General features: G+C 34.4%; 1 protein-coding gene across 1 annotated transcript in view; it reads left to right on the forward strand.

The window, feature by feature from the left end:
* Positions 1–24523, forward strand: part of LOC133659790 (glutamate receptor ionotropic, NMDA 2D) — a 209443-nt gene that overhangs the window by 43759 nt on the left and 141161 nt on the right. The window contains exon 5 of the mRNA XM_062062527.1: positions 22029–22357. Coding sequence (XP_061918511.1) covers positions 22029–22357 — 329 coding nt within the window. The remainder of the gene's footprint in view (positions 1–22028; positions 22358–24523) is intronic.

Raw genomic sequence — 24523 nt, forward strand, 5'->3', positions numbered from 1 at the left:
TGATCGAACAAAACAGAAGTCATTGTCATGGACCCTTTAGCTGCGCAAGCTAGCTCTCCAATCCGCTAAACAGACTCAATAACTCCACGGTGATGTTTTGGTGAATTTACTAAGGAATTTGTGAAGCTGAAACATTACTAAAATGATGCCATTGTAAGTTAAATGAGCAAAAATTAGCCGCACCGGACTATAAGTCGCAGATATATCTGTAGTGAAATGAGCTATTTACACAGAAATATTCTGCAAATGTTTATTTACATACCTTTATTGTTTCCGTACAGTGTCTGTAACACGGCAGTAAAACGGCCCATCAAACAAAATAGAAGTCATAATCATGGACCCACTAGCTGATCAAGCTATTGATTGATTGATTGATTGAAGCTTGTATTAGTAGATTGCACAGTGCAGTACATATTCCATACAATTGACCACTAAATGGTAACACCCCGATAAGTTTTTCAACTTGTTTAAGTCGGGGTCCACGTTCATCAATTCATGGTACAAATATATACTATCAGCATAATACAGTCATCACACAAGTTTATCATCAGAGTATATACATTCAATTATTTACATGATTTACAATCCGGGGAGGTGGGATGTGGTGGGGCGAGGGTGTTAGTTTAGGGTTGTAGTTGCCTGGAGGTGTTGTTTTACTGCGGTTTTGAAGGAGGATAGAGATGCCCTTTCTTTTACACATGTTGGGAGTGCATTCCACATTGATGTGGCATAGAAAGAGAATGAGTTAAGACCTTTGTTAGTTCGGAATCTGGGTTTAACGTGGTTAGTGGAGCTCCCCCTGGTGTTGTGGTTGTGGCGGTCATTTACGTTAAGGAAGTAGTTTGACATGTACTTCGGTATCAGGGAGGTGTAGTGGATTTTATAGACTAGGCTCAGTGCAAGTTGTTTAACTCTGTCCTCCACCCTGAGCCAGCCCACTTTAGAGAAGTGGGTAGGAGTGAGGTGGGATCTGGGGTGGAGGTCTAGAAGTAATCTGACTAGCTTGTTCTGGGATGTTTGGAATTTAGATTTGAGGGTGTTGGAGGTGCTAGGGTACCAGGAGGTGCATGCGTAATCCAAAAAGGGTTGAACGAGAGTTCCCGCTAGAATCTTCATGGTGCTTTTGTTGACCAGAGATTTTTGTATCTATCATTTAAAACACTTCCTTGTGGTCTAAAAACATGTAATGGTGGTTCTTTGATCCAAATGTTGCATAGAATAAAAACATTGGACTTGTTTTGTATCCAGCAATTACATTTTTTAGCTGCTGGATGACTTAAAGGGATGATGTTATGATAATTCTTCTACATTTGAAATACGTCATTGTGGTCTAAAAACATGTAATGGTGGTTCTTTGGTCCAAAGGTTGCATAGAATAAAACATTGGACTTATTGCGAATCCAACAGTTACATTTTGTAGCTGCTGGATGACTCAAAGGGATGATTTTATGATTTTTGTTTTTATCTACGTTTAAAATGTGTCCTTGTGGTTTAAAACATTGTAATGATGGTTATTTGGTCCAAAGGTTGCATAGAATAAAACATTGGACTTGTTTTGTATCCAGCAATTACATTTTGTAGCTGCTGGATGACTTAAAGGGATGATATTATCATTTTGTATCCACATTTAAAACACATCTTTGTGGTCTAAAACATGTAATGGTGGTTATTTGGTCCATAGGTTGCATAGAATAAAACCATTGGACATGTTGTGTATCCAGCAATTACATTTTGTAGCTGCTGGATGACTTAAAGGGATGATATTATGATTTGTTTGACATTTAAAACACTTCCTTGTGGTCTAAAAACATGTAATGGTGGTTCTTTGGTCAGAATGTTGCATAGAATAAAAATATTGGACTTGTTTTGTATCCAACAATTACATTTTGTAGCTGCTGGATGACTTAAAGGGATGATGTTATGATAATTCTTCTACATTTGAAATACGTCATTGTGGTCTAAAAACATGTAATGGTGGTTCTTTGGTCCAAAGGTTCCATAGAATAAAACATTGGATTTATTGTGAATCCAACAGTTACATTTTGTAGCTGCTGGATGACTTAAAGGGAAGATTTGATGATTTTTTTTTTGTTTTCATCTACATTTAAAATGTGTCCTTGTGGTTTACAACATTGTAATGGAGGTTATTTGGTCCAAAGGTTGCATCGAATCAAAACATTGGACTTGTTGTGTATCCAGCAATTGCATTTTGTAGCTGCTGGATGACTTAAAGGGATGATATTATGATTGTTTTAATCTAAGTTTGAAATGTGTCCCTGTGGTCTAAAACATTCTAATGGAGGTTATTTGGTTCAAATGTTGCATTGAATAAAACATTGGACTTGTTGTGTATCCAGCAATTACATTTTGTAGCTGCTGGATGACTTAAAGAGGTGATGTTATGATATTTTTCTAAGTTTAAAATATGTCTTTGTGGTCTAAAAACATGTATTGGCAATTCTTTGGTCCAAAGGTTGCATATAATAAAAACATTGGACATGTTGTGTATCCAGCAATTACATTTTGTAGCTGCTGGATGACTTAAAGGGATGATATTATGATTTTGTATCCAAATTCAAAATACTTCCTTGTGGTCTAAAAACATGTAATGGTGGTTATTTGGTCCAAATGTTGCATATAATAAAAACATTGGACATGTTTTGTATCCAGCAGTTACATTTTGTAGCTGCTGGATGACTTAAAGGGATGATATTATGATTTTTTAATCTAGATTTTAAATTCTTTCTTGTAATGGTTGTTCTTTGGTCAGAATGTTGTATAGATTTGGTCTTACAGACAATCTTGTGACCATATTGTGACGAATAAAACATTGGACTTGTTGTGTATCCTGCAATTAAATTTTTTAGCTGCTGGATGACTTAAAGGGATGATATTATGATTTTTTTTTTTACATTTAAAACACTTCCTTGTGGTCTAAGAACATGTAATGGTGGTTCTTTGGTCAGAATGTTGCATAGAATAAAAATATTGGACTTGTTTTGTATCCAACAATTACATTTTGTAGCTGCTGGATGACTTAAAGGGATGATGTTATGATAATTCTTCTACATTTTAAATACGTCATTGTGGTCTAAAAACATGTAATGGTGGTTCTTTGGTCCAAATGTTGCATAGAATAAAAACATTGGACTTGTTGTGTATCCAGCAATTACATTTTGTAGCTGCTGGATGACTTAAAGGGATGATGTTATGATATTTTTTCTACGTTTAAAATACTTCTTTGTGGTCTAAAAATATGCAATGGTGGTTCTTTGGTCAGAATGTTGTATATAATTTGTTTTACAGACCATCTTGTGACCACATTGTGAAAATTAAAACATTGGACTTGTTGTATATCCAGCAATTACATTTTGTAGCTGCTGGATGACTTAAAGGGATGATATTATGATTTGTTTTACATTTAAAACACTTCCTTGTGGTCTAAAAACATGTAATGGTGGTTCTTTGGTCAGAATGTTGCATAGAATACAAATATTGGACTTGTTTTGTATCCAACAATTACATTTTGTCGCTGCTAGATGACTTAAAGGGATGATGTTATGATAATTCTTCTACATTTGAAATACGTCATTGTGGTCTAAAAACATGTAATGGTGGTTCTTTGGTCCAAAGGTTCCATAGAATAAAACATTGGATTTATTGTGAATCCAACAGTTACATTTTGTAGCTGCTGGATGACTTAAAGGGATTATTTTATGATTTTTGTTTTGTTTTTATCTACATTTAAAATGTGTCCTTGTGGTTTAAAACATTGTAATGGAGGTTATTTGGTCCAAAGGTTGCATCGAATAAAAACATTGGACTTGTTTTGTATTCAGCAATTTAGCTGCTGGATGACTTAAAGGGATGATGTTATGATAAAAATTCTACATTTGAAATACGTCATTGTGGTCTAAAAACATGTAATGGTGGTTGTTTGGTCCAAAGGTTGCATATAATAAAACATTGGACTTATTGCGAATCCAACAGTTACATTTTGTAGCTGCTGGATGACTCCAAGGGATGATTTTATGATTTTTGTTTTCATCTACGTTTAAAATATGTCCTTGTGGTTTAAAACATTGTAATGATGGTTATTTGGTCCAAAGGTTGCATAGAATAAAATATTGGACTTGTTTTGTATCCAGCAATTACATTTTGTAGCTGCTGGATGACTTAAAGGGATGATATTATCATTTTGTATCCACATTTAAAACACATCTTTGTGGTCTAAAACATGTAATGGTGGTTATTTGGTCCATAGGTTGCATAGAATAAAACCATTGGACATGTTGTGTATCCAGCAATTACATTTTGTAGCTGCTGGATGACTTAAAGGGATGATATTGTGATTTGTTTGACATTTAAAACACTTCCTTGTGGTCTAAAAACATGTAATGGTGGTTCTTTGGTCAGAATGTTGCATAGAATAAAAATATTGGACTTGTTTTGTATCCAACAATTACATTTTGTAGCTGCTGGATGACTTAAAGGGATGATGTTATGATAATTCTTCTACATTTTAAATACGTCATTGTGGTCTAAAAACATGTAATGGTTGTTCTTTGGTCCAAATGTTGCATAGAATAAAAACATTGGACTTGTTTTGTATCCAGCAATTACATTTTGTAGCTCATGGATGACTTAAAGGGATGATATTGTGAAAATTCTTCTACATTTGAAATACGTCATTTTGGTCTAAAAACATGTAATGGTGGTTCTTTGGGCCAAAGGTTGCATACAATAAAAACATTGGACTTATTGTGAATCCAACAGTTACATTTTGTAGCTGCTGGATGACTCAAAGGGATGATTTTATGATTTTTATTTTTTTTTAATCTACGTTTAAAATGTGTCCTTGTGGTCTAAAACATTGTAATGGAGGTTATTTGGTCCAAATGTTGCATAGAATAAAACCATTGGACTTGTTTTGTATCCAGCAATTACATTTTGTAGCTGCTGGATGACTTAAAGGGATGATATTATGATTTTTTTAATCTACGTTTAAAATGTGTCCTTGTTGTTTAAAACATTCTAATGGAGGTTATTTTGTCCAAATGTTGCATATAATAAAAACATTGGACTTGTTTTGTATCCAGCAATTACATTTTGTAGCTGCTGGATGACTTAAAGGGATGATGTTATGATAATTCTTCTACATTTGAAATATGTCATTGTGGTCTAAAAACATGTAATGGTGGTTCTTTGGTCCAAAGGTTCCATATAATAAAACATTGGACTTATGGCGAATCCAACAGTTACATTTTGTAGCTGCTGGATGACTCAAAGGGATGATATTATGATTTTTTTATTTTTTTATCTACGTTTAAAATGTGTTCTTGTGGTTTAAAACATTGTAATGGTGGTTCTTTGATCCGAAGGTTGCATAGAATAAAACCATTGGACTTATTGTGTATCCAGCAATTACATTTTGTAGCTGCTGGATGACTTGAAGGGATGATGTAATGATAATTCTTCTACATTTAAAATAAAAAATTGTGGTCTAAAAACATGTAATGGTGGTTATTTGGTCCAAAAGTTCCATAGAATAAAACATTGGACATGTTTTGTATCAAGCAATTACATTTTGTAGCTACTGGATGACTTAAAGGGGTGCAATTTTGATTTTGTATCCACATTTATAAACACTTCCTCGTGGTCTAAAAACATGTAATGGTGGTTCTTTGGTCAGAATGTTGCATAGAATAAAAATATTGGACTTGTTTTGTATCCAATAATTACATTTTGTAGCTGCTGGATTACTTAAAGGGATGATGTTATGATAATTCTTCTACATTTTACATACGTCATTGTGGTCTAAAAACATATAAGGGTGGTTCTTTGGTCCAAATGTTGCATATAATAAAAATATTGGACTTGTTTTGTATCCAGCAATTACATTTTGTAGCTCATGGATGACTTAAAGGGATGATATTATTACGGTGATGTTTTGGTGAATTTACTAAGGAATTTGTGAAGCTGAAACAATACTAAAATGATGCCATTGTAAGTTAAATGAGCAAACATTAGCCGCACCGGACTATAAGTCGCAGATATATCCGTAGTGAAATGAGCTATTTACACAGAAATATTCTGCAAATGTTTATTTACATACCTTTATTGTTTCCATACAGTGTCTGTAACACGGCAGTAAAACGGCCCATCAAACAAAATAGAAGTCATCATCATGGACCCACTAGCTGATCAAGCTATTGATTGATTGATTGATTGAAGCTTGTATTAGTAGATTGCACAGTACAGTACATATTCCGTACAATTGACCACTAAATGGTAACACCCCGATAAGTTTTTCAACTTGTTTAAGTCGGGGTCCACGTTCATCAATTCATGGTACAAATATATACTATCAGCATAATACAGTCATCACACAAGTTTATCATCAGAGTATATACATTCAATTATTTACATTATTTACAATCCGGGGAGGTGGGATGTGGTGGGGCGAGGGTGTTAGTTTAGGGTTGTAGTTGCCTGGAGGTGTTGTTTTAGTGCGGTTTTGAAGGAGGATAGAGATGCCCTTTCTTTTACACCTGTTGGGAGCGCATTCCACATTGATGTGGCATAGAAAGAGAATGAGTTAAGACCTTTGTTAGTTCGGAATCTGGGTTTAACGTGGTTAGTGGAGCTCCCCCTGGTGTTGTGGTTGTGGCGGTCATTTACGTTAAGGAAGTAGTTTGACATGTACTTCGGTATCAGGGAGGTGTAGTGGATTTTATAGACTAGGCTCAGTGCAAGTTGTTTAACTCTGTCCTCCACCCTGAGCCAGCCCACTTTAGAGAAGTGGGTAGGAGTGAGGTGGGATCTGGGGTGGAGGTCTAGAAGTAATCTGACTAGCTTGTTCTGGGATGTTTGGAGTTTAGATTTGAGGGTGTTGGAGGTTCTAGGGTACCAGGAGGTGCATGCGTAATCCAAAAAGGGTTGAACGAGAGTTCCCGCTAGAATTTTCATGGTGCTTTTGTTGACCAGAGATTTTTGTATCTATAATTTAAAACACTTCCTTGTGGTCTAAAACATTGTAATGGTGGTTCTTTGGTCCAAATGTTGCATAGAATAAAAACATTGGACTTGTTTTGTATCCAGCAATTACATTTTTTAGCTGCTGGATGACTTAAAGGGATGATGTTATGATAATTCTTCTACATTTGAAATACGTCATTGTGGTCTAAAAACATGTAATGGTGGTTCTTTGGTCCAAAGGTTGCATAGAATAAAACATTGGACTTATTGCGAATCCAACAGTTACATTTTGTAGCTGCTGGATGACTCAAAGGGATGATTTTATGATTTTTGTTTTTATCTACGTTTAAAATGTGTCTTTGTGGTTTAAAACATTGTAATGATGGTTATTTGGTCCAAAGGTTGCATAGAATAAAACATTGGACTTGTTTTGTATCCAGCAATTACATTTTGTAGCTGCTGGATGACTTAAAGGGATGATATTATCATTTTGTATCCACATTTAAAACACATCTTTGTGGTCTAAAACATGTAATGGTGGTTATTTGGTCCATAGGTTGCATAGAATAAAACAATTGGACATGTTGTGTATCCAGCAATTACATTTTGTAGCTGCTGGATGACTTAAAGGGATGATATTATGATTTTTTTGACATTTAAAACACTTCCTTGTGGTCTAAAAACATGTAATGGTGGTTCTTTGGTCAGAATGTTGCATAGAATAAAAATATTGGACTTGTTTTGTATCCAACAATTACATTTTGTAGCTGCTGGATGACTTAAAGGGATGATGTTATGATAATTTTTCTACATTTGAAATACGTCATTGTGGTCTAAAAACATGTAATGGTGGTTCTTTGGTCCAAAGGTTCCATAGAATAAAACATTGGATTTATTGTGAATCCAACAGTTACATTTTGTAGCTGCTGGATGACTTAAAGGGATGATGTTATGATTTTTGTTTTGTTTTTATCTACATTTAAAATGTGTCCTTGTGGTTTAAAACATTGTAATGGAGGTTATTTGGTCCAAAGGTTGCATCGAATCAAAACATTGGACTTGTTGTGTATCCAGCAATTACATTTTGTAGCTGCTGGATGACTTAAAGGGATGATATTATGATTGTTTTAATCTACGTTTAAAATGTGTCCTTGTGGTCTAAAACATTCTAATGGAGGTTATTTGGTTCAAATGTTGCATAGAATAAAACATTGGACTTGTTGTGTATCCAGCAATTACATTTCGTAGCTGCTGGATGACTTAAAGAGGTGATGTTATGATATTTTTCTACGTTTAAAATATGTCTTTGTGGTCTAAAAACATGTATTGGCAATTCTTTGGTCCAAAGGTTGCATATAATAAAAACATTGGACATGTTGTGTATCCAGCAATTACATTTTGTAGCTGCTGGATGACTTAAAGGGATGATATTATGATTTTTTAATCTAGATTTTAAATTCTTTCTTGTAATGGTTGTTCTTTGGTCAGAATGTTGTATAGATTTGGTCTTACAGACAATCTTGTGACCATAGTGTGAAGAATAAAACATTGGACTTGTTGTGTATCCTGCAATTACATTTTGTAGCTGCTGGATGACTTAAAGGGATGATATTATGATTTGTTTTACATTTAAAACACTTCCTTGTGGTCTAAGAACATGTAATGGTGGTTCTTTGGTCAGAATGTTGCATAGAATAAAAATATTGGACTTGTTTTGTATCCAACAATTACATTTTGTAGCTGCTGGATGACTTAAAGGGATGATGTTATGATAATTCTTCTACATTTTAAATACGTCATTGTGGTCTAAAAACATGTAATGGTGGTTCTTTGGGCCAAATATTGCATAGAATAAAAACATTGGACTTGTTGTGTATCCACCAATTACATTTTGTAGCTGCTGGATGACTTAAAGGGATGATGTTATGATATTTTTTCTACGTTTAAAATACTTCTTTGTGGTCTAAAAATATGCAATGGTGGTTCTTTGGTCAGAATGTTGTATATAATTTGTTTTACAGACCATCTTGTGACCACATTGTGAAAAATAAAACATTGGACTTGTTGTATATCCAGCAATTACATTTTGTAGCTGCTTGATGACTTAAAGGGATGATATTATGATTTGTTTTACATTTAAAACACTTCCTTGTGGTCTAAAAACATGTAATGGTGGTTCTTTGGTCAGAATGTTGCATAGAATAAAAATATTGGACTTGTTTTGTATCCAACAATTACATTTTGTAGCTGCTGGATGACTTAAAGGGATGATATTATGATAATTCTTCTACATTTGAAATACGTCATTGTGGTCTAAAAACATGTAATGGTGGTTCTTTGGTCCAAAGGTTCCATAGAATAAAACATTGGATTTATTGTGAATCCAACAGTTACATTTTGTAGCTGCTGGATGACTTAAAGGGATGATTTTATGATTTTTGTTTTGTTTTTATCTACATTTAAAATGTGTCCTTGTGGTTTAAAACATTGTAATGGAGGTTATTTGGTCCAAAGGTTGCATCGAATAAAAACATTGGACTTGTTTTGTATTCAGCAATTTAGCTGCTGGATGACTTAAAGGGATGATGTTATGATAAAAATTCTACATTTTAAATATGTCATTGCGGTCTAAAAACATGTAATGGTGGTTGTTTGGTCCAAAGGTTGCATAGAATAAAACATTGGACTTATTGCGAATCCAACAGTTACATTTTGTAGCTGCTGGATGACTCCAAGGGATGATTTTATGATTTTTGTTTTTATTTACGTTTAAAATGTGTCCTTGTGGTTTAAAACATTGCAATGATGGTTATTTGGTCCAAAGGTTGCATAGAATAAAACTTTGGACTTGTTTTGTATCCAGCAATTACATTTTGTAGCTGCTGGATGACTTAAAGGGATGATATTAGCATTTTGTATCCACATTTAAAACACATCTTTGTGGTCTAAAACATGTAATGGTGGTTATTTGGTCCATAGGTTGCATAGAATAAAACCATTGGACATGTTGTGTATCCAGCAATTACATTTTGTAGCTGCTGGATGACTTAAAGGGATGATATTATGATTTGTTTGACATTTAAAACACTTCCTTGTGGTCTAAAAACATGTAATGGTGGTTCTTTGGTCAGAATGTTGCATAGAATAAAAATATTGGACTTGTTTTGTATCCAACAATTACATTTTGTAGCTGCTGGATGACTTAAAGGGATGATGTTATGATAATTCTTCATTTTAAATACGTCATTGTGGTCTAAAAACATGTAATGGTGGTTCTTTGGTCCAAATGTTGCATATAATAAAAACATTGGAGTTGTTTTTTATCCAGCAATTACATTTTGTAGCTCATGGATGACTTAAAGGGATGATATTGTGAAAATTCTTCTACATTTGAAATACGTCATTGTGGTCTAAAAACATGTAATGGTGGTTCTTTGGGCCAAAGTTTGCATAAAATAAAAACATTGGACTTATTGTGAATCCAACAGTTACATTTTGTAGCTGCTGGATGACTCAAAGGGATGATTTTATGATTTTTTTTTTTTTTTAATCTACGTTTAAAATGTGTCCTTGTGGTCTAAAACATTGTAATGGAGGTTATTTGGTCCAAATGTTGCATAGAATAAAACCATTGGACTTGTTTTGTATCCAGCAATTACATTTTGTAGCTGCTGGATGACTTAAAGGGATGATATTATGATTTTTTTAATCTACGTTTAAAATGTGTCTTTGTTGTTTAAAACATTCTAATGGAGGTTATTTGGTCCAAATGTTGCATATAATAAAAACATTGGACTTGTTTTGTATCCAGCAATTACATTTTGTAGCTGCTGGATGACTTAAAGGGATGATGTTATGATAATTCTTCTACATTTGAAATATGTCATTGTGGTCTAAAAACATGTAATGGTGGTTCTTTGGTCCAAAGGTTCCATATAATAAAACATTGGACTTATTGCGAATCCAACAGTTACATTTTGTAGCTGCTGGATGACTCAAAGGGATGATATTATGATTTTTTTATTTTTTTTATCTACGTTTAAAATGTGTTCTTGTGGTTTAAAACATTGTAATGGTGGTTCTTTGATCCGAAGGTTGCATAGAATAAAACCATTGGACTTATTGTGTATCCAGCAATTACATTTTGTAGCTGCTGGATGACTTGAAGGGGTGATGTAATGATAATTCTTCTACATTTAAAATAAAACATTGTGGTCTAAAAACATGTAATGGAGGTTATTTGTTCCAAAAGTTCCATAGAATAAAACATTGGACATGTTTTGTATCAAGCAATTACATTTTGTAGCTACTGGATGACTTAAAGGGGTGCAATTTTGATTTTGTATCCACATTTATAAACACTTCCTCGTCGTCTAAAAACATGTAATGGTGGTTCTTTGGTCAGAATGTTGCATAGAATAAAAATATTGGACTTGTTTTGTATCCAATAATTACATTTTGTAGCTGCTGGATGGCTTAAAGGGATGATGTTATGATAATTCTTCTACATTTTACATACGTCATTGTGGTCTAAAAACATGTAATGGTGGTTCTTTGGTCCAAATGTTGCATATAATGAAAACATTGGACTTGTTTTGTATCCAGCAATTACATTTTGTAGCTCATGGATGACTTAAAGGGATGATATTATGATAATTCTTCTACATTTGAAATACGTCATTGTGGTCTAAAAACATGTAATGGTGGTTCTTTGGGCCAAAGGTTGCATTGAATAAAAACATTGGACTTATTGTGAATCCAACAGTTACATTTTGTAGCTGCTGGATGACTCAAAGGGATGATTTTATGATTTATTTATTTTTAATCTACGTTTAAAATGTGTCCTTGTGGTTTAAAACATTGTAATGGAGGTTATTTGGTCCAAATGTTGCATAGAATAAAACCATTGAACTTGTTTTGTATCCAGCAATTACATTTTGTAGCTGCTGGATGACTTAAAGGGATGATATTATGATTTTTTTAATCTACGTTTAAAATGTGTCCTTGTGGTTTAAAACATTCTAATGGAGGTTATTTGGTCCAAATGTTTCATATAATAAAAACATTGGACTTGTTTTGTATCCAGCAATTACATTTTGTAACTGCTGGATGACTTAAAGGGAGGATGTTATGATAATTCTTCTACATTTGAAATATGTCATTGTGGTCTAAAAACATGTAATGGTGGTTCTTTGGTCCAAATGTTGCATAGAATAAAACCATTGAACTTGTTTTGTATCCAGCAATTACATTTTGTAGCTGCTGGATGACTTAAAGGGATGATATTATGATTTTTTTATCTACGTTTAAAATGTGTTCTTGTGGTTTAAAACATTGTAATGGTGGTTCTTTGATCCAAATGTTGCATAGAATAAAAACATTGGACTTATTGTGTATCCAGCAATTACATTTTGTAGCTGCTGGATGACTTGAAGGGGTGATGTAATGATAATTCTTCTACATTTAAAATAAAACATTGTGGTCTAAAAACATGTAATGGAGGTTATTTGGTCCAAAAGTTCCATAGAATAAAACATTGGACATGTTGTGTATCCAGCAATTACATTTTGTAGCTACTGGATGACTTAAAGGGGTGCAATTTTGATTTTGTATCCACATTTAAAACACTTCCTTGTGGTCTAAAAACATGTAATAGTGGTTATTTGGTCCAAATGTTGCATAGAATTAAACCATTGGACTTAGTGTGTATCCAGCAATTACATTGTGTAGCTGCTGGATGACTTAAAGGGATGTTGTTATGATATTTTTTCTATTTTTACAATACTTCTTTGTGGTCTAAAAACATGTAATGGTGGTTCTTTGGTTCAAAGGTTGCATATAATTAAACATTTTACTTATTGTGAATCCAACAGTTAAATTTTGTAGCTGCTGGATGACTTAAAGGGATGATATTATGATTGGTTTTACATTTAAAACACTTCCTTGTGGTCTAAAAACATGTAATGGTGGTTCTTTGGTCAGAATGTTGTATAGAGTTTGTTTTACAGACCATCTTGTGACCATATTGTAAAAAAGAAAAACATTGGACTTGTTGTATATCCAGTAATTTCATTTTGTAGCTGCTGGATGACTTATACAGGTGATGTTATGATACTTGTCTACATTTAAAATACTTCTTTGTGGTCTAAAAACATGTAATGATGGTTATTTGATCCAAAGGTTGCATATAATAAAAACATTGGACTTATTGTGTATCCAGCAATTACATTTTGTAGCTGCTGGATGACTTGAAGGGATGATGTAATGATAATTCGTCTACACTTAAAATAAAACATTGTGGTCTAAAAACATGTAATGGTGGTTATTTGGTCCAAAAGTTCCATAGAATAAAATATTGGACATGTTTTGTATCCTGCAATTACATTTTGTAGCTACTGGATGACTTAAAGGGGTGCAATTTTGATTTTGTATCCACATTTAAAACACTTCCTTGTGGTCTAAAAACATGTAATGGTGGTTATTTGGTCCAAAGGTTGCATATAATAAAAACATTGGACATGTTGTGTATCCAGCAATTACATTGTGTAACTGCTGGATGACTTAAAGGGATGATATTATGATTTTTTTGATCTAGATTTAAAATTATTTCTTGTAATGGTTGTTCTTTGGTCAGAATGTTGTATAGATTTTGTCTTACAGACCATCTTGTGACCATATTGTGAAAAATAAAACATTGGACTTATTGTGTATCCAGCAATTACATTTTGTAGCTGCTGGATGACTTAAAGGGGTGCAATTATGATTTTTTTATCCACATTTAAAACACTTCCTTGTGGTCTAAAAACATGTAATGGTGGTTATTTGGTCCAAAGGTTGCATAGAATTAAAACATTGGACTTGTTGTATATCCAGCAAATACATTTTGTAGCTGCTGGATGACTTAAAGGGATGATATTATGATATTTTGTCTATGTTTAAAATACTTCCTTGTGGTCTAAAAACATGTAATGGCGTTTTTTTAGTCAACATGTTGCATAAAATAAAAACATTGGACTTATTGTGAATCCAGCAATTATATTTTGTAGCTGCTGGATGACTTAAAGGGATGATATTATGATTTGTTTTACATTTAAATTACTTCCTTGTGGTCTAAAAACATGTAATGGTGGTTCTTTGGTCCAAATGTTGCATGGAACAAAACATTGGACTTGTTGTGTATCCAGCAATTACATTTTGTAGCTGCTGGATGACTTAAAGGGATGATGTTATGATATTTTTTCTACGTTTAAAATACTTCTTTGTGGTCTAAAAATATGCAATGGTGGTTCTTTGGTCAGAATGTTGTATATAATTTGTTTTACAGACCATCTTGTGACCACATTGGGAAAAATAAAACATTGGACTTGTTGTATATCCAGCAATTACATTTTGTAGCTGCTGGATGACTTAAAGGGATGATATTATGATTTTTTTATTTTTTTATCTACGTTTAAAATGTGTTCTTGTGGTTTAAAACATTGTAATGGTGGTTCTTTGATCCAAAGGTTGCATAGAATAAAAACATTGGACTTATTGTGTATCCAGCAATTACATTTTGTAGCTGCTGGTTGACTTGAAGGGGTGATGTAATGATAATTCTTCTACATTTAAAATAAAACAGTCTGGTCTAAAAACATGTAATGGTGGTTATTTGGTCCAAAAGTTCCATAGAATAAAACATTGGACATGTTTTGTATCAAGCAATTACATTTTGTAGCTACTGGATGACTTAAAGGGGTGCAATTTTGATTTTGTATCCACATTTATAAACACTTCCTCGTGGTCTAAAAACATGTAATGGTGGTTCTTTGGTCAGAATGTTGCATAGAATAAAAACATTGGACTTGTTTTGTATCCAGCAATTACATTTTGTAGCTCATGGATGACTTAAAGGGATGATATTATGATACTTCTTCTACATTTGAAATACGTCATTGTGGTCTAAAAACATGTAATGGTGGTTCTTTGGGCCAAAGGTTGCATAGAATAAAAACATTGGACTTATTGTGAATCCAACAGTTGCATTTTGTAGCTGCTGGATGGCTCAAAGGGATGATTTTATGATTTATTTTTTTTAATCTACGTTTAAAATGTGTCCTTGTGGTCTAAAACATTGTAATGGAGGTTATTTGGTCCAAATGTTGCATAGAATAAAACCATTGGACTTGTTTTGTATCCAGCAATTACATTTTGTAGCTGCTGGATGACTTAAAGGGATGATATTATGATTTTTTTAATCTACGTTTAAAATGTGTCCTTGTGGTTTAAAACATTCTAATGGAGGTTATTTGGTCCAAATGTTTCATATAATAAAAACATTGGACTTGTTTTGTATCCAGCAATTGCATTTTGTAGCTGCTGGATGACTTGAAGGGATGATGTTATGATAATTCTTCTACATTTGAAATATGTCATTGTGGTCTAAATACATGTAATGGTGGTTCTTTGGTCCAAAGGTTCCATATAATAAAACATTGGACTTATTGCGAATCCAACAGTTACATTTTGTAGCTGCTGGATGACTTAAAGGGATGATATTATGATTTTTTTAATGTACTTTTAAAATGTGTCCTTGTGGTCTAAAACATTGTAATGGTGGTTATTTGGTGCAAAGGTTGCATAGAATAAAAACATTGGACTTATTGTGTATCCAGCAATTACATTTTGTAGCTGCTGGGTGACTTAAAAGGATGATATCATGTCTTTGTAATCTACATTTAAAGTATGTCCTTGTGGTCTAAAACATTGTACTGGTGGTTATTTGATCCAAAGGTTGCATAGAAGAAAACATTGGACTTGTTGTGTATCCAGCAATTACATTTTGTAGCTGCTGGATGACTTAAAGGGATGATATTATGATTTTTTTTAATGTACGTTTAAAATGTGTCCTTGTGGTCGAAAACATTGTAATGGTGGTTCTTTGGTCCAAAGGTTGCATAGAATAAAACATTGGACTTGCTGTGTATCCAGCAAATACATTTTGTAGCTGCTGGATAACTTAAAGGGATGATATTATGAATTTTTCTTTACATTTAAAACACTTCCTTGTGGTCTAAAACATGTAATGGTGGTTCTTTGGTCCAAATGTTGCATATAATAAAACATTGGACTTATTGTGAATCCAGCAATTACATTTTGTAGCTGCTGGATGACTTAAAGAGGTGATACTATGATATATTTTCTACATTCAAAATGTGTCTTTGTGGTCTAAAACATTGTAATGGTGGTTATTTGGTGCAAAGGTTGCATGGAATAAAAACATTGGACTTATTGTGTATCCAGCAATTACATTTTGTAGCTGCTGGATGACTTAAAGGGATGATATCATGTCTTTGTAATCTTCATTTAAAGTATGTCCTTGTGGTCTAAAACATTGTAATGGTGGTTATTTGATCCAAAGGTTGCATAGAATAAAACCATTGGACTTGTTTTGTATCCAGCAATTACATTTTGTAGCTGCTAGATGACTGAAAGAGGTGCAATTTTGATTTTGTATCCACATTTAAAACACTTCTTTCTGGTCTAAAAACATGTAATGGTGGTTATTTGGTCCAAATGTTGCATAGAATAAAAACATTGGACTTATTGTGTATCCAGCAATTACATTTTATATCTGCTTGATGACCTACAGGGATGATATTATGATTTTTCTCAATTTTTTATCCACATTTAAAATGTGTCCTTGTGGTCTAAAACATTGTAATGGTGATTATTTGGTCCAAAGGTTTTATAAAATAAAAACATTGGACTTATTGTGTATCCAGCAATTACATGTTATAGCTGTTGGATGACTTAAAGGGATGATATTATGATTTGTTTGACATTAAAAATACTTCTTTGTGGTGGTCTAAAAACATGTAATGGGTTCTTTGGTCAAAATGTTGCATATAATAAAAACATTGGACTTGTTTTGAATCCAGCAATTACATTTTGTAACTGCTGGATGATTTAAAGGGATGATGTTATGATAATTCTTCTACATTTGAAATACGTCATTGTGGTCTAAAAATATGTAATGGTGGTTCTTTGGTCCAAAGGTTCCATATAATAAAACATTGGACTTATTGTGAATCCAACAGTTACATTTTGTAGCTGCTGGATGACTCAAAGGGATGATATTATGATTTTTTTATCTACGTTTAAAATGTGTTCTTGTGGTTTAAAACATTGTAATGGTGGTTCTTTGATCCAAAGGTTGCCTAGAATAAAAACATTGGACTTATTGTGTATCCAGCAATTACATTTTGTAGCTGCTGGATGACTTAAAGGGGTGCAATTTTGATTTTGTACCCACATTTAAAACACTTCCTTGTGGTCTAAAAACATGTAATGGTGGTTATTTGGTCCAAAGGTTGCATAGAATAAAAACATTGGACATGTTGTGTATCCAGCAATTACATTGTGTAACTGCTGGATGACTTAAAGGGATGATATTATGATTTTTTTTTTATCTAGATTTAAAATTATTTCTTGTAATGGTTGTTCTTTGGTCAGAATGTTGTATAGATTTTGTCTTACAGACCATCTTGTGACCATATTGTGAAAAATAAAACATTGGACTTATTGTGTATCCAGCAATTACATTTCGTAGCTGCTGGATGACTTAAAGGGGTGCAATTATGATTTTTTATCCACATTTAAAACACTTCCTTGTGGTCTAAAAACATGTAATGGTGGTTATTTGGTCCAAAGGTTGCATAGAATTAAAACATTGGACTTGTTGTATATCCAGCAAATACATTTTGTAGCTGCTGGATGATTTAAAGGGATGATATTATGATATTTTGTCTATGTTTAAAATACTTCCTTGTGGTCTAAAAACATGTAATGGCGTTTTTTTAGTCAACATGTTGCATAAAATAAAAACATTGGACTTATTGTGAATCCAGCAATTATATTTTGTAGCTGCTGGATGACTTAAAGGGATGATATTATGATTTTTTTTGCATTTAAATTACTTCCTTGTGGTCTAAAAACATGTAATGGTGGTTCTTTGGTCCAAAGGTTGCATGGAACAAAACATTGGACTTGTTGTGTATCCAGCAATTACATTTTGTAGCTGCTGGATGACTTAAAGGGATGATGTTATGATATTTTTTCTACGTTTAAAATACTTCTTTGTGGTCTAAAAATATGCAATGGTGGTTCTTTGGTCAGAATGTTGTATATAATTTGTTTTACAGACCATCTTGTGACCACATTGTGAAAAATAAAACATTGGACTTGTTGTATATCCAGCAATTACATTTTGTAGCTGCTGGATGACTTAAAGGGATGATATTATGATTTGTTTTACATTTAAAACACTTCCTTGTGGTCTAAAAACATGTAATGGTGGTTCTTTGGTCCAAATGTTGCATATAATAAAACATTGGACTTATTGTGAATCCAACAGTTACATTTTGTAGCTGCTGGATGACTTAAAGGGATGATATTATGATTTTTTTATTTTTTTATCTACGTTTAAAATGTGTTCTTGTGGTTTAAAACATTGTAATGGTGGTTCTTTGATCCAAAGGTTGCATAGAATAAAAACATTGGACTTATTGTGTATCCAGCAATTACATTTTGTAGCTGCTGGATGACTTGAAGGGGTGATGTAATGATAATTCTTCTACATTTAAAATAAAACATTGTGGTCTAAAAACATGTAATGGGGGTTATTTGGTCCAAAAGTTCCATAGAATAAAACATTGGACATGTTGTGTATCCAGCAATTACATTTTGTAGCTACTGGATGACTTAAAGGGGTGCAATTTTGATTTTGTATCCACATTTAAAACACTTCCTTGTGGTCTAAAAACATGTAATGGTGGTTATTTGGTCCAAAGGTTGCATAGAATAAAAACATTGGACATGTTGTGTATCCAGCAATTACATTGTGTAACTGCTGGATGACTTAAAGGGATGATATTATGATTTTTTTTTTATTTAGATTTAAAATTATTTCTTGTAATGGTTGTTCTTTGGTCAGAATGTTGTATAGATTTTGTCTTACAGACCATCTTGTGACCACATTGTGAAAAATAAAACATTGGACTCGTTGTATATCCAGCAATTACATTTTGTAGCTGCTGGATGACTTAAAGGGGTGCAATTATGATTTTTTTATCCACATTTAAAACACTTCCTTGTGGTCTAAAAACATGTAATGGTGGTTATTTGGTCCAAAGGTTGCATAGAATTAAAACATTGGACTTGTTGTATATCCAGCAAATACATTGTGTAGCTGCTGGATGACTTAAAGGGATGATATTATGATATTTTTTCTATGTTTAAAGTACTTCCTTGTGGTCTAAAAACATGTAATGGCGTTTTTTTAGTCAACATGTTGCATAAAATAAAAACATTGGACTTATTGTGAATCCAGCAATTATATTTTGTAGCTGCTGGATGACTTAAAGGGATGATATTATGATTTGTTTTACATTTAAATTACTTTCTTGTGGTCTAAAAACATGTAATGGTGGTTCTTTGGTCCAAAGGTTGCATGGAACAAAACATTGGACTTGTTGTGTATCCAGCAATTACATTTTGTAGCTGCTGGATGACTTAAAGGGATGATGTTATGATATTTCTTCTAGGTTTAAAATACTTCTTTGTGGTCTAAAAATATGCAATGGTGGTTCTTTGGTCAGAATGTTGTATATAATTTGTTTTACAGACCATCTTGTGACCACATTGTGAAAAATAAAACATTGGACTTGTTGTATATCCAGCAATTACATTTTGTAGCTGCTGGATGACTTAAAGGGATGATATTATGATTTGTTTTACATTTAAAACACTTCCTTGTGGTCTAAAAACATGTAATGGTGGTTCTTTGGTCCAAATGTTGCATATAATAAAACATTGGACCTATTGTGAATCCAACAGTTACATTTTGTAGCTGCTGGATGACTTAAAGGGATGATATTATGATTTTTTTATTTTTTTATCTACGTTTAAAATGTGTTCTTGTGGTTTAAAACATTGTAATGGTGGTTCTTTGATCCAAAGGTTGCATAGAATAAAAACATTGGACTTATTGTGTATCCAGCAATTACATTTTGTAGCTGCTGGATGACTTGAAGGGGTGATGTAATGATAATTCTTCTACACTTAAAATAAAACATTGTGGTCTAAAAACATGTAATGGTGGTTATTTGGTCCAAAAGTTCCATAGAATAAAACATTGGACATGTTTTGTATCCATCAATTACATTTTGTAGCTACTGGATGACTTAAAGGGGTGCAATTTTGATTTAGTATCCACATTCAAAACACTTCCTTGTGGTCTAAAAACATGTAATGGTGGTTATTTGGTCCAAAGGTTGCATAGAATAAAAACATTGGACATGTTGTATATCCAGCAAATACATTTTGTAGCTGCTGGATGACTGAAAGAGGTGCAATTTTGATTTTGTATCCACATTTAAAACACTTCTTTCTGGTCTAAAAACATGTAATGGTGGTTATTTGGTCCAAATGTTGCATAGAATAAAAATATTGGACTTATTGTGTATCCAGCAATTACATTTTATAGCTGCTGGATGACTTAAAGGGATGATATTATGATTGTTCTTATTTTTTTATACACGTTTAAAATGTGTCCTTGTGGTCTAAAACATTGTAATGGTGATTATTTGGTCCAAAGGTTTTATAAAATAAAAACATTGGACTTATTGTGTATCCTGCAATTACATTTTATAGCTGTTGGATGACTTAAAGGGATGATATAATGATTTGTTTGACATTAAAAATACTTCTTTGTGGTCTGAAAACATGTAATGGAGGTTATTTGGTCCAAATGTTGCATAGAATAAAACCATTGGACTTGTTTTGTATCCAGCAATTACATTTTGTAGCTGCTGGATGACTTAAAGGGATGATATCATGTCTTTTTAATCTACATTTAAAGTATGTCCTTGTGGTCTAAAACATTGTAATGGTGGTTATTTGATCCAATGTTGCATAGAATAAAACCATTGGACTCGTTTTGTATCCAGTAATTACATTTTGTAGCTACTGGATGACTTAAAGGGATGATATCATGTCTTTTTAATCTACATTTAAAGTATGTCCTTGTGATCTAAAACATTGTGATGGAGGTTATTTGATCCAAAGGTAGCATAGAATAAAAACATTGGACTTGTTTTGTATCCAGCAATTACATTTTGTAGCTGCTGGATGACTTAAAGGGATGATATTATGATTGGTTTTACATTTAAAACACTTCCTTGTGGTCTAAAAACATGTAACAGTGGTTCTTAGGTCAGAATTTTGTATAGAGTTTGTTTTACAGACCATCTTGTGACCATATTGTTAAGAATAAATAGCTGCAGGACTGCACTCCGCTTCGACTTAAAGACAGCATAAGTCCATTCATTATGGTAAATAGTGAATCGGTTATTGTTTTCATAGCTGCCATTGTTCTCTCTTTGACTCATTTCACTCGGTCAAACCTTTTCTAACATTAAACACTACAAAACAATACGAGCATGACTGATTCCTGCTGATATCGAATTGGGTCGTATTGATATCGGAAGTCCCGTTCAGTTCTGGCTCGCTAACTTATCTTCAACTTATGTTCAATCCCAACCACCTTTTCCAGTCATGGTGCAAATAAACCAATGCAAAAACTCAACAGACATGGTCACACGTAACACAACCTGCTCACTGCACTTTGTGGATATTTCAAACCAAAAAAAATGTCCAAGCACCATACATAATTCAGAATGACACCCAATTAAATCCACTGCAATGCATGATGGGGGAAATACAAAAAACTCTCCCCAGGAAGGACGTCCATGCACCTTCCATCCAGCTTCACCAACGTGCCGAGTCACTCTCCCGCTGTCTTATTGCAGCTCCTCTGTTGTGTGAACTCTCCCATACCCAAGCTCCTCCTCCTCCAGACCTGTTCAGGCGCGCCTGTGCTCCATCGTTCTCCTCCAGCCCGCTCTCTCTCCATGTCTCCCCCCTGTCCCCTCCTTATCTCACTAGCTTGTATGTGTGTCTCCCCTCCCCTCGCCCCCGCACCCGCCCGCCCTCTCCCGCCCTCCCTCCAGGTCCGCCTGCTGTACTGCTCCCAGGAGGAGGCCGAGCTGGTCTTCCGGGCGGCCTGGGCGGCCGGCCAGGCGGGGGCCTCGCACATGTGGTTCGCCGTGGGGCCGGCTCTCTCGGGCCTGAGCATGGAGAGCCTGCCGAGAGCGCTGTTCGCCGTGCGGCCGCAGGGGTGGCGGGACGAGCCCCGCCGGAGGATCGCCAAGGGCGTGTCGGTGCTGACTCACGGGGCGGTCGCCATGCGCAAGGACTACGGGACCACGGGCGGGCCCAACTTTGTCACCAACTGCATGACGGACGCCAACCAGACCCAGAGACTGCGGGGAAGGATGAGGTGAGAGACGGGAGGTCGGTCGGGTGTCGTTTCCGGGATTTTTGGAGGCGGTCACCGTCTATGCCAGGCATGTCCAAAGTGCGGCCCGAGGGCCATTTGTGGCCCCCGGCTAATTTGTTAACGGCCCCCGGTACATTCTGCAAATACTACAATAAAAATGTAAAACATGAGAAAGTGTAATAAAAGAGTAAACTAGAAAAAGTGGCAATGTTGACACTAGTAACACAAAGCTGCCATGCGGACTGTTATTGACCTATTGAAGGCTCCAATTACTTCACTGGAACAATTCCACAGGGGGGGAAATATTGCATATTTTGTGCGAAACAAAGTTTTCTTTCACAAAAAGGGCAACAAACAAAAAAAACAAAAAAAAAATGAAAAAGTTATAAAATCTTATAATCAACAGATCTACAGACTTAAAGGCCTACTGATTTTTTTTTTATTCAAACGGGGATAGCAGATCCATTCTATGTGTCATACTTGATCATTTCGCGATATTGCCATATTTTTGCTGAAAGGATTTAGTAGAGAACATCGACGATAAAGTTCGCAACTTTTGGTATCTGATAAAAAAAAAAGCCTTGCCCCTACCGGAAGTAGCGTGACGTAGTCAGTTGATCGCCTCCTCATTTTTTCCTATTGCTTTCAACGCAGCTAGAGCGATTCGGACCGAGAAAGCGACGATTACCCCATTAATTTGAACGAGGATGAAAGATTCGTGGATGAGGAACGTTAGAGTGACGGACTAGAATGCAGTGCAAGACATATCTTTTTTCGATCTGACCGTAACTTAGGTACAAGCTGGCTCATTGGATTCCACACTCTCTCCTTTTTCTATTGTGGATCACGGATTTGTATTTTAAACCACCTCGGATACTATATCCTCTTGAAAATGAGAGTCGAGAACGCGAAATGGACATTCAAGGTGACTTTTATCTCCGCGACAATACATCGACGAAACACTTTAGCTACGGAGCTAACGTGATAGCATCGGGCTTAACTGCAGATAGAAACAAAATAAATAAACCCCTGACTGGAAGGATAGACAGAAGATCAACAATACTATTAAACCATGGACATGTAACTACACGGTTAATGCTTTCCAGCTTGGCGAAGCTTAAAAATGCTGTTGCTAACGACACCATTGAAGCTAACTTAGTAACGGGACCTCACAGAGCTACGATAAAAACATTAGCGCTCCACCTACGCCAGCCAGCTAGCCCTCATCCGCTCATCAACCATATTTGCCAACCTTGAGACCTCCAATATCGGGAGGTGGTGGGTAGGGGGTTGGGGGGGGCTTGGTCGGGGGTGGGGGGGCGTGGTTATTTACAGCTAGAATTCACCAACTCGAGTATTTCATATATATTTCATATATATATATATATATATATATATATATATATATATATATATATATATATATATATATATATATATATATATATATATATATATATATATGTATGAAATACTTGACTTTCAGTGAATTCTAGCTATATATATATATATATATATATATATATATATATATATATATATATATATATATATATATATATATATATATATATATACATATATATATATATATATATATATATATATATATATATATATATATATATATATATATATATATATATATATATATATATATATATATATTTATTTATTTTATTTACATAAAAGAAATACTTGAATTTCAGTGTTCCGGTAGCTATCCATTAGATGGCAGTATTGCCCTGTTTAACTTCTCCGTTCATGATGAGTATATCATTTCGGCCACCGTGTTCAATGGAGAAGTCTGTTCTACATATTTACAGGCAACATACACCTTCCCCTTCGAACTGTCCTGGATGAACTGAAATTCTTGTTTCCATTTGTTTGAATTCGTTAGGCAAGCTGTTTATATTGTGGAAAAGCGGACGTGAGAACAGGCTGTCCCCACTCAGTCTCAGGTCCGCATTGAGCTGGAGGGGGCGTGGCCTCCAGCTCCGGCTGAATACCGGGAGTTTGTCGGGAGAAAATCTCTGCCGGGAGGTTGTCGGGAGGGGCGCTGAATACCGGGATTCTCCCGCTAAAAACGGGAGGGTTGGCAAGTATGTCATCAACACCCGTGCTCACCTGCGTTCCAGCGATCGACGGAAGGACGAAGGACTTCAC

This window comes from Entelurus aequoreus, linkage group LG11 (genome assembly GCF_033978785.1).
Source record: "Entelurus aequoreus isolate RoL-2023_Sb linkage group LG11, RoL_Eaeq_v1.1, whole genome shotgun sequence".
Classification (NCBI taxonomy): Eukaryota; Metazoa; Chordata; class Actinopteri; order Syngnathiformes; family Syngnathidae; genus Entelurus; species Entelurus aequoreus.